Raw genomic sequence first — 11658 nt, 5'->3', positions numbered from 1 at the left:
CAAGAAGAAGGGTGGCGACGCCCATGTATGCCGCGAGTGGGACTCGGACGAAAGCTCCTCCGACTCCTCCTCCGACGAGGACGCCGCCAACATCACCATCAACAAGGGCCTTCTCTTCCCCAATGTCGGCCACAAGTGCCTCATGGCAAAGGACGACAAAAAGAAGAAGGTTAAATCCAAATCCTCCACTAGATATGAGTCCTCTAGCGATGATAATGCTAGTGATGAGGAAGATAATTTGCGTACTCTTTTTGCCAACTTAAACATGCAACAAAAAGAGAATTTAAATGAATTGATTAGTGCTATCCATGAGAAGGATGATCTCTTGGACACCCAAGAGGACTTCCTTATTAAGGAAAACAAGAAGCATGTTAAAGTTAAAAATGCTTACGCTCTAGAAGTAGAAAAATGTGAAAAACTATCTAGTGAGCTAAGCACTTGCCATGAGACTATAGACAACCTTAGAAATGAGAATGCTAATTTGTTAGCTAAGGTTGATTCAAATGTTTGTGATGTTTCAATTCCCAATCTTAGAAATGATAATGATAATTTGCTTGCTAAGATTGAAGAATTAAACATTACTCTTGCTAGCCTTAGAAATGAAAATAAAAAATTACTTCCTAAGGCTAAAGAATTAGATGTTTGCAATGGTACAATTTCCGATCTTAGAGATAAAAATGATATATTGCGTGCTAAGATTGTTGAATTTAATTCTTGCAAACCCTCTACATCTACCACTGAGCATGTCACTATTTGCACTAGATGTAGAGATGTTGATGTTAATGCTATTCATGATCACATGGCTTTAATTAAACAACAAAATGATGATATAGCTAAATTAGATGCTAAAATTGCCGAGCATGAACTAGAAAATGAAAAATTTAAGTTTGCTCGTAGTATGCTTTATAATGGGAGACGCCCTGGCATTAAGGATGACATTGGCTTCCAACAGGGAGGCAATGTCAAACTTAATGTCCCTCCTAAGAAATTGTCCAACTTTGTTAAGGGCAAGGCTCCCATGCCTCAGGATAACGAGGGTTACATTTTGTACCCTGCCGGTTATCCCGAGAGCAAAATTAGGAGAATTCATTTTAGGAAGTCTCACTCCGGCCCTAACCATGCTTTTATGTATAAGGGTGAGACATCTAGTTCTAGGCAACCAACCCGTGCTAAGTTGCCTAAGAAGAAAACTCCTAGTGCATCAAATGAACATAGCATTTCATTCAAAACTTTTGATGCATCTTATGTGTTAACTAACAAATCCAGCAAGGTAGTTGCCAAATATGTTGGGGGCAAGCACAAGGGGTCAAAAACTTGTGTTTGGGTACCCAAAGTTCTTGTGTCTAATGCCAAAGGACCCAAAACCATTTGGGTACCTAAAGTCAAGAACTAAATTTGTTTTGTAGGTTTATGCATCTGGGGGCTCAAGTTGGGTAATCGACAGCGGATGCACAAACCATATGACAGGGGAGAAGAAGATGTTCTCCTCCTACGAGAAAATTCAAGATCCCCAAAGAGCGATCACATTCGGGGATGGAAATCAAGGTTTGGTCAAAGGACTGGGTAAAATTGCTATCTCACCTGACCATTCCATTTCCAATGTTTTTCTCGTAGACTCTTTAGATTACAATTTGCTTTCCGTTTCTCAATTATGCAAAATGGGCTACAACTGTCTATTTACTGATGTAGGTGTCACTGTCTTTAGAAGAAGTGATGATTCAATAGCATTTAAGGGAGTGTTAGAGGGTCAGCTATACTTAGTAGATTTTGATAGAGCTGAACTCGACACTTGCTTAATTGCTAAGACTAACATGGGCTGGCTCTGGCATCGCCGACTAGCACATGTTGGGATGAAGAATCTTCATAAGCTTCTAAAGGGAGAGCACATTTTAGGATTAACAAATGTTCATTTTGAGAAAAACAGGATTTGTAGCGCATGCCAAGCAGGGAAGCAAGTTGGTACTCATCATCCACACAAGAACATCAAGACGACTGACAGGCCGCTCGAGCTCCTACACATGGATCTATTCGGCCCGATTGCTTACATAAGCTTCGGCGGGAGTAAGTACTGTCTAGTTATTGTGGATGATTATTCTCGCTTCACTTGGGTGTTCTTTTTGCAGGAAAAATCTCATACCCAAGATACTTTAAAGGGATTCTTGAGACGAGCTCAAAACGAGTTCAGCTTAAGGATCAAGAAAATTAGAAGCGATAACGGGACGGAGTTCAAGAACTCTCAAATTGAAGGCTTCCTTGAGGAGGAGGGCATCAAGCATGAGTTCTATTCTCCCTACACGCCACAACAAAATGGTGTAGTGGAGAGGAAGAATCGAACTCTATTGGACATGGCAAGAACCATGCTTGATGAGTACAAGACTTTGGATCGGTTTTGAGCCGAGGCGGTCAACACCGCCTGCTACGCCATCAACCGGTTGTATCTACACCGAATCCTCAAGAAGACATCATACGAACTCCTAACCGAGCAAGTTGATCTTGATGAAATAGGTGATGAAGAGGCTCCATGCATCGCGCTAAGGAACATGTCCATTGGGGATGTGTGTCCTAAGGAATCCGAAGAGCCTCCAAATGCACAAGATCAACCATCCTCCTCCATGCAAGCATCTCCACCAACTCAAAATGAGGATGAGGCTCGAGTTGATGAAGGAGAAGATCAATCAAATGAGCCACCTCAAGATGACGGCAATGATCAAGGGGGAGATGCAAATGATCAAGACAAGAAGGATGAAGAACCAAGGCCGCCACACCCAAGAGTCCACCAAGCAATCCAACGAGATCACCCAGTCGACACCATCCTCGGCGACATTCATAAGGGGGTAACCACTAGATCTCGGGTTGGACATTTTTGTGAGCATTACTCTTTTGTTTCCTCTATTGAGCCACACAGGGTAGAGGAAGCACTACAAGATTCGGATTGGGTAGTGGCGATGCAAGAGGAGCTCAACAATTTCACGAGGAATGAGGTATGGCATTTAGTTCCACGTCCTAATCAAAATTTTGTAGGAACCAAATGGGTCTTCCGCAACAAGCAAGATGAGCATGGTGTGGTGACAAGGAACAAAGCTCGACTTTTGGCCAAGGGATACTCCCAAGTCGAAGGTTTGGATTTCGGTGAAACCTATGCACCCGTAGCTAGGCTTGAGTCAATTCGTATATTATTGGCCTATGCTACTTACCATGGCTTCAAGCTTTACCAAATGGACGTGAAAAGTGCCTTCCTCAATGGACCAATCAAGGAAGAGGTCTATGTTGAGCAACCTCCCGGCTTTGAAGATAGTGAGTATCCTAACCATGTTTATAAACTCTCTAAGGCGCTTTATGGGCTCAAGCAAGCCCCAAGAGCATGGTATGAATGCCTAAGAGATTTTCTTATCACTAATGGCTTCAAAGTCGAAAAGGCCGATCCTACTTTGTTTACTAAAACTCTTGACAATGATTTGTTTGTATGCCAAATTTATGTTGATGATATTATATTTGGGTCTACTAACGAATCTACATGTGAGGAATTTAGTAGGATCATGACACAAAAGTTCGAGATGTCTATGATGGGGGAGTTGAAGTACTTCTTGGGATTTCAAATGAAGCAACTCCAAGAGGGCACCTTCATTAGCCAAATGAAGTATACTCAAGACATTCTAAGAAAATTTGGGATGAAGGATGCCAAGCCCATCAAGACACCCATGGGAACCAATGGGCATCTCGACCTCGACACGGAAGGTAAGTCCGTGGATCAAAAGGTATACCGGTCGATGATTGGCTCTTTACTCTATTTATGTGCATCTCGACCAGATATTATGCTTTCCGTATGCATGTGTGCAAGATTCCAAGCCGACCCTAAGGAAGCTCACCTTACGGCCGTAAAACGAATCTTGAGATATTTAGTTTATACTCCTAAGTTTGGGCTTTGGTATCCTAGGGGATCCACATTTGATTTGATTGGTTATTCGGATGCCGATTGGGTGGGGTGTAAAATTAATAGAAAGAGTACATCGGGGACTTGCCAGTTCTTGGGAAGATCCTTGCTGTCTTGGGCTTCAAAGAAGCAAAATTCGTAGCTCTTTCTACCGCCGAAGCCGAGTATATTGCCGCAGGCCATTGTTGCGTGCAACTACTTTGGATGAGGCAAACCCTTAGGGACTATGTTTACAAATTAACCAAAGTTCCTCTTCTATGTGATAATGAGAGTGCAATCCACATGGCGGATAATCCTGTTGAGCATAGCCGCACTAAACACATAGCCATTCGGTATCATTTTCTAAGGCATCATCAACAAAAGGGAGATATCGAGATTGCATACATTAACACTAAAGATCAATTAGCCGATATCTTTACCAAGCCACTTGATGAACAAACTTTTAACAAACTTAGGCATGAGCTAAATATTCTTGATTCTAGGAACTTCTTTTGTTGATTTGCACACATAGCTCATTCATATACCTTTGATCATGTCTCTTTTATATATGCTATGACTAATGTGTTTTTCAAGTCTATTTCAAACCAAGTCATAGGTATATTGAAAGGGAATTGGAGTCTTCGGCGAAGACAAAGGCTTCCACTCCGTAACTCATCCTTCGCCGTCGCTCTGAGCAACTCTTCGACTTTGGTATAATCTTCACTCATATTTTATTTGCCAAAGGGGATAAAGTAGTTTGTAAGGGCTTATATTTCACTCAAAGTATCCGTTTTTGGCGATTCATGCCAAAGGGGGAGAAAGTATTAGCCTAAAGCAAAAGGACCGCACCACCACCTAATTTTAAAAACTAATGTTTTTCAATTGGTAAATTTTCAAATTGGTATCTTATTGTGTTCAAAAGGGGGGAGAAAGTAGTATTTTCAAAATCGATATCTTAAAACCCTCTTGAACACTAAGAGGAAGATTTCATTAAGAGGGAGTTTTGTTCTAGTCAAAGGAAAATCATTTGAAACAGGGGGAGAAAATTTCAAATCTTGAAAATGCTTTGCAAAGTCTTATTCATTTACCTTTGACTATTTGCAAAAGAACTTTGAAAAAGAATTTACAAAAGAATTTGCAAAACAAAACATATGGTGCAAGCATGGTCCAAAATGTCAAAAATTAAAGAAACAATCCATGCATATTTTATAAGTATTTATATTGGCTCAATTCCAAGTAACCTTTGCACTTACATTATGCAAACTAGTTCAATTATGTATTTCTATACTTGCTTTGGTTTGTGTTGGCATCAATCACCAAAAAGGGGGAGATTTAAAGGGAATTAGGCTTACACCTAGTTCCTAATTGATTTTGGTGGTTGAATTGCCCAACACAAATAATTGGACTAACTAGTTTGCTCTAGTCTATAAGTTATACAGGTGCCAAAGGTTCACACTTAGCCAATAAAAAGACCAAGAAAGGGGTTCAACCAAAAGAGCAAGGGACAACCGAAGGCTGCCTGGTCTGGCGCACCGGACTGTCCGGTGTGCCACTGGACAGTGTCCGGTGCACCACCGGACAGTGTCCGGTGCACCAGGGAACTCCATGCCAAACTCTTCACCTTCGGGAATTCTCAGAGGTGCTTCGCTATAATTGACTGGACTGTCTGGTGCACAACCGGACAGTGTCCGGTGCTCCAGAGGAGAAAGACTCTGAACTCGCCAGCTTCGGGAATCCGCTCCGCTATAATTCACCGGACATGTCCGGTGAGCCAGCGAAGCAACGGCTACTTCGCGCTAATGGTCGACTGCAACGCATTAAATGTGCGCCAGCACGCGCAGAGGAGCAGAGCACGCGCGGGTGGCACACCAGACAGTCTACAGGACTTGTCTGGTGCACCACCGGACAGCCAGGCGGGCCCACACGTCAGAGCTCCAATGATCAGAACCCAAAGGCCTGGTGACGTGGCTGGCGCACCGAACAGTGTCTGGTGACGCACCGGACTGTCCGGTGCGCCATGCGACAACAGCCTCCACCAAACGGCTAGTTTGGTGGTTGGGGTTATAAATACCCCCAACCACCCCACATTCAAGTTATCCAAGTTTTCCATCTTCCAACTACTTACAAGAGCTCTAGCATTCAATTCTAGACACACCCAAGTGATCAAATCCTCTCCCAATTCCACAAAAGCTTTAGTGTTAAGTGAGAGAGATTTTTTGTGTTCTTTTGAGCTCTTGCGCTTGGATTGCTTCTTTTTCTCATTCTTTCTTGCGATCATTTCAATTGTAAACAAGGCAAGAGACACCAATTGTGTGGTGGTCCTTGCGGGAAGTTTGGTTCCCAATTGATTTGAGAAGAGAAGCTCACTCGGTCCGAGGGACCGTTTGAGAGAGGGAAAGGGTTGAAAGAGACCCGATCTTTGTGACCACCTCAACGGGGAGTAGGTTTGAGAGAACCGAACCTCGGTAAAACAAATCCTTGGGTCACACTTCCCATTCGCTTGTGATTTGTTTTGCGCCCTCTCTCGGACTCGTTTTATATTTCTAACGCTAACCCGGCTTGTAGTTGTGATTAAGTTTGTAAATTTCAGATTCTCCCTATTCACCCCCCTCTAGGCGACTTTCAGCTTCTCCTTTTTCTCATCAATCTTAACATAAAACCACTCAGTTTTCCAACCGGTTGGCCATTTGGTGCGGTAGCTAACCACCGGTGCCTTCATGTCTTTGCAGTATGCAAAATTATAACATCTGAAATTCTCGTGCAATCCATCTTCTCTAGCCTTGGTCTGATAGTGACACTACAACACTTATGACCTTATATGACGAATAGTCCATGACAATAGAGTAATTTGTCATTAGATCACCTTGTTTATGACGATTTTTAGAAGATGGCTTAGTGTAGTGACGAAAATTTAACTCCCGTCATTAAAATTGTCATAATATACTCTTGCATCATGTTTGTGACAATTTTTTATGATAATATATGAATCGTCATAACTTTCTCAACATAATAATTGTGACGATATTGCATGGCAATACACATATGTTATAGACATATGATGTATTTTTTTAAAAAAATACTATTATCCATATTAGCTCGCGTGACCCACCATTAAGGTAAGGTCTCATTACCACATAGATCTTCATGTTTGACACATCATCACGCATGGCAATATGATTACCACAATATGAGTTTTTTCATAATACATAAATGTAATTTTAGAAAAATAAATAAATAAATAAACTACAATACAACTGGCTTGAAATTATAATCTAAGTGTTGGCCAAAAGTCTCTTCCTCCACTAGGGTTTTGGCGTATTTGTTGGTAAAGATGTATCTTATTTATGTTATACATACAAGTTTATTGATAAAATAATTAGATGAACTCCGGCCTCCATCCCAATGTATAAGGTGTAACTACCTCTAATTCAAAGACTAAAAATGTATTTAATTCTCTCTATACTAATATATCGATGTATGTATGACTAGAGAGAGCATGTATTATATTATTAGACTGATAAAAAATGGTTAGGTTTTATAAACCGGAACGAAAGGAGTACATATTTATAGAGGTGAAGTACTCGTTATGGTCTATTATAGCGCTCGCTATACGTTAGCCCATACAACTTGTCTATTATTCCTTAGTAATTTCGCAGCCCACCAAATCAACGTCGGCCCGCAATAACCACATGCAGGAGACCTATGGCCACTAGTGCCCGGCTCCTACTGTTGGACCAAATAGTCTCTAGAGGTCCAACAACTGCAATCTGCCATGAATTGGCACCCATAGGCCACAGTCCCACACGGTGGCGGACGCGGGCGTGCTAGGGTTGAGCGGCTACACGAGCGTGCTAGGGTTGAGCGGGGCTCCGCGGGCGTGCTAAGGTTTCGCGAGCATGGCGGTGGCCGGCGAGCAGGTGAGGGCTCCCGCCTCTAATTCCCTCCCGAGCTCCTCGAGCGGCCAAGCGTCTGTGTGTGGCCGTGTGGGCGAACCACATGCGCCAGCCACCGTGCGCCCTGGGTGAGCACGTGAGGCCAGAGGAGAAGCGCATGTACAAGCAGCTGCGCCAGTTTAGCGCGAGACTGCAGGGTAGTAGGCAAGCCGCGAGCGTGTGACTGCAGCTGCTAGCCAAGTGAGCGTGCCACTACAGGACAGCAAACAACGACGACAGCAAGCAAGTAAGCAATGAGCAAGTTTTATGTCTATAATTAAGGATCCTGATCCCCGATGTTAGGAGAAATTAGAAAAATCTACTTAGGCGAACAAGGGTGTTAACTTGGCTACCTTGTAATGTTTATGTTGTATTCGTGGTGCAGAAAAGTATTGTTCTGGATATTATCTTGAAACTTTTGCTCAACCAACCTTTTGAGAAGATTCCCTATGCAGCTTCTGAATATCATATGGTTCTTTCCTTAGCATCGAAAGATAAATTTTTCCTAATGTAGCATTGGATTCATTCTTGGTTTATTATATAGGACTGTCGTCGAATGCAACCTGTGACACCATCAACTATAAGGAGAAAAGACCATCCAGTTTACCCTTGTTTTATGTGTAGCATCAACCTGTTAATATTGAAATTTCGTTCCTCACCCCACGTGGATTGAATATATATGGGTGCCTAACGTTTAAATGATATATCCCAAAAATAAGGACTTTAACCCACAAGTTAATTAACGAGGACCAATCTGAGTTGGCTAACGAGGACAATAATTCAGTCCTTCTCTTCCATATTCTTTTTTTATTGTGATGAGAGCTTGGCAACACTCTACTGTAACTGGTTTCTTAAACTAGAGGATAACTTTGGTTGCAGATGATCCGTTCAGCATGTGCTCCCTATTCGAAGTCCCCTGGTACACTTTTTTTCCTAAAATTCCCAGAGTCCTTATCTGTCGGGAATTTTGGATGGAGGGAGTAGTATCTTGGGCTGATGAGGATACTCTGATTGTTCATGTTCCATAAGTTTTGTTATATTGCGGTGAGAGTTTTTGAGAATGTTCTTCTATTTTTGTTCTCTCAAACTGGATGTTAATTTCTGATTCAAATTCTCCTGTGTTATGCATGTGCTCCTTGTGCAGAGTTGGTACATTTCCTACATTATATACCTACTTATTCATTTCAAGTTATCTTTACTGAATATTTGTTTGTTTGTTTGTTTATGAAACTGTTGTATCATTGTGGCCATAAGTTATTTTGGGGGATAACTTTGGTTGCGGATGATTCGTTCAGCATGTCCTCGTGCTCTTCACAGGGATCATGTCCAGACTCACACTGGGCTCGTTGCTCGGCCTTGTTGAGCTAGAGATCCTCCAACACAGCGGCACCGACACCAAGGCTCAGGCTAGTACGATCTGAATCCCTATCCATTCCCTGTTGTTACCTCGTTGTGCTCGATCTGGTTACTGTCCTATGTGCGGGTTTGTTATATTGGTAGTAGGGATCACATTGGTGTGGCTGGTTACATGAAGGAATGGAGATGAGAACGTCATATACTCTATCGTATTCTCAAGTACCTCTGTAATTTTGAACATTAGAGCGTCTTTGGTGTATGGTGGTGAATTTTTTTCTCGCTCGTATCGGAAGTCTGCTAGATTTTGTAAGTGGCAATAATGATAGTGAGGATAAAATGTGATGGTAACACTAACATTGACATATTTTTTACATGCAGAAGTGTTTGAAAAGGAAAGAGAACAAACAAAAATGGGTATAGTCAGGAATAAGGAAAAGCATTGTGGATGGGATTCATTCTTTTCTATGGTTCACCTCGTTCTGGTGATATATGAAATGGTACATCAGATAAGTGGGAAGAGGAAGTATAATGCAATGGATAATCATAAAAAGTGATCACTCTGGAGTATCCTGTATCTACCATTTTTATTTACTAGGGTAGAATGCACTTTCAGTTTTGTCTTACCTAGTAATCTTTACAGCGTGAAAGGATCTCTAGCTAGTTGATTAGCTGGTCTAAGTAGCACTCCTTAGGTTTTTAGTTTGACTCCCCGTATAAAAAAATTTAGGCTGGGTTAAAAAATCTCCTGATTTGTCCCATGACAAACCATTGTTCTAAGCCTCGACCCCGGTAATGTCTTGGTCATTCTCAAATGGGCTACGATGTCGCTGCTACGCCAAAGCATAGGTCTAAGACTCGACCCTGGTGCGGTATTTTAGCATCCCCTTTTTAGTTTCAATAGTGTATTGTTGTTGTCCCTCAAGTGTTGTTTATTATTTACTTTGTTTGTTGCAGCTGTCGGCCTTCCAGTTGTTCAAAAGCAACACCAGCTTCATGTCACCCTATTGTTGTGTAATGTTGCTGCCATGGAGGTAGAGTATCTGGATTCCAATCATATCAATTATCACACTATTTTGTACTCTAGAAGTGTATTCATTTGCTACAAGAATGTATGGTAATATCGAAATTTTAGTTTAAAGCTTCTAATGAATTATCCTAGCATCAACACTTATACCTTTTAACTCATTATTAGGAGAGAGGGACAATGTTCTGAAGTTGTGTCTGTTCAACTTTTTTTTGCACCATGTCAGCATGATTTTTTTGTAATCCTGTTTATGATTATCTTACATTTTGGAACTATTTGATGAAGTTTAGATAAGATTGAGAATAACACCTATTGCATCCACTATAGGCTTATTTCTCCCAGTTGCTACTAGTTTCTTTCATCATCCAACTGCAGCACGACCAATATGTGTTAGTCCAATTACATCATATGGTGTATGTATATCTGATCGATATTATTTTTCCAGTCCTAAATCTACTATCACACTTCTCATACTAGTGTTCTTTCACCAGTTGATACTCTTATACCTTATTCCTTTCTTATTTCACATGTTGTTTTTTCTGATACCTTTCGCACTCCATTCTGTTTTAACCATTGACTTTTATGTTTACCTCGTTGCAACCTTTTCAGGCACTTCCTATATTTTTGATAGAATGTTTCATCATGTTCTTTTTGTATTATTGTCAGCGACATTTGTTCTTGCCTTTGGAGAGGTATTCATCTGATGTCCAAAAATTACTATTTGCTCATTGTATGGTTTGACTGATAGTGATTGTGTGAGCATCTCCTTCCTCGTGCTCTTCGCAGGGATCATGTCTAGGCTCACAACGGGGCTCATGTTGCTCGGCCTCGTCGAGCTGGAGATCCTCAAATGTAGCAGCAAAAGCATCTCAGGAGACCATTAATAGTATGAAGAGATCGATCGAAGAAAATAACCTCCTTCATCAACTATTAAGCTTCAATCGAGGCCAAGTGCCTCCATCTTAAGTCTAACTAACCACTATAGGGCCTACAACCTTATAGCTGTTATAGTAGCTTGTTACAGTAGCTCTAGATTTGAAGTTATATGATTATTTCAATTATGCTTAATGTATAATACTTTGAGTTGAAGTTATAGGATTTGATTTGGATTTTAAGTTAAAGAATTTGCAGATATATGTTTTGAAGTTATATAATTCTCTCATGGATGAAATATTTGTGTTCAACATATTCATATGATATTTTGGTTGTGATGTGTAATATTCCATGGTATGAATTCATATGATGTGATCATTCTCATGATGATTATATCTACCACAAATGCTTCGCCATATCACTTGCCATGTCAGCGGCCAACGCCTCCCAATTTATGACAAAATTCTTTGTCACAACAATTTTGCCACATCATCTGCCACGTGGCTTGCCACGTGATCAAATCTATGACAAATGTTTTCGTCATAACGGTTTGCCACGTCACA

At 41.1% G+C, this 11658-nt stretch overlaps 1 protein-coding gene across 36 annotated transcripts; it reads left to right on the top strand.

The window, feature by feature from the left end:
• Positions 1–7638: 7638 nt before the first annotated feature.
• LOC100383104 (uncharacterized protein) lies at positions 7639–11414 on the top strand. Of its 36 annotated transcripts, none has more exons than XR_004852636.1 (7): positions 7643–8089; positions 8387–8886; positions 9097–9252; positions 9577–10062; positions 10153–10229; positions 10832–10914; positions 11009–11408. XR_004852636.1 is itself a non-coding variant. In XM_020543900.3 (6 exons), the coding sequence occupies exons 2-6, from the start codon at positions 8722–8724 to the stop codon at positions 11019–11021; spliced, it is 306 nt and encodes a 101-aa protein (XP_020399489.1). In that variant the 5' UTR covers positions 7642–8089; the 3' UTR covers positions 11022–11408. The 36 variants fall into 36 exon arrangements, 1 of the variants encoding a protein (XP_020399489.1); XR_004852634.1 differs by having other exon boundaries at positions 7644–8089; positions 8722–8886; positions 11009–11393; XR_004852638.1 differs by having other exon boundaries at positions 7645–8089; positions 8722–8761; positions 9160–9252; positions 11009–11393.
• The last annotated feature ends 244 nt before the right edge of the window (positions 11415–11658 follow it).

This window comes from Zea mays, chromosome 9, assembly GCF_902167145.1.
Source record: "Zea mays cultivar B73 chromosome 9, Zm-B73-REFERENCE-NAM-5.0, whole genome shotgun sequence".
In the NCBI taxonomy this organism is placed as follows: Eukaryota; Viridiplantae; Streptophyta; class Magnoliopsida; order Poales; family Poaceae; genus Zea; species Zea mays.
The sequence above is the reverse complement of the archived record's forward strand: the minus strand, read 5'-3'. Positions and strand labels throughout refer to the sequence as shown.

What these genes read in the sequence shown, in the direction of transcription:
- LOC100383104 (XM_020543900.3), top strand. Translation starts at nt 8,722, where the DNA reads ATGATCCGTTCAGCATGTGCTCCCTATTCGAAGTCCCCTG. An exon ending in TCCCTATTCGAAGTCCCCTG is followed by an intron (nt 8,762 to 9,159) that starts GTACACTTTTTT and finishes TGCTCTTCACAG; the next exon opens with GGATCATGTCCAGACTCACA. An exon ending in GTAATGTTGCTGCCATGGAG is followed by an intron (nt 10,230 to 10,831) that starts GTAGAGTATCTG and finishes CAACCTTTTCAG; the next exon opens with GCACTTCCTATATTTTTGAT.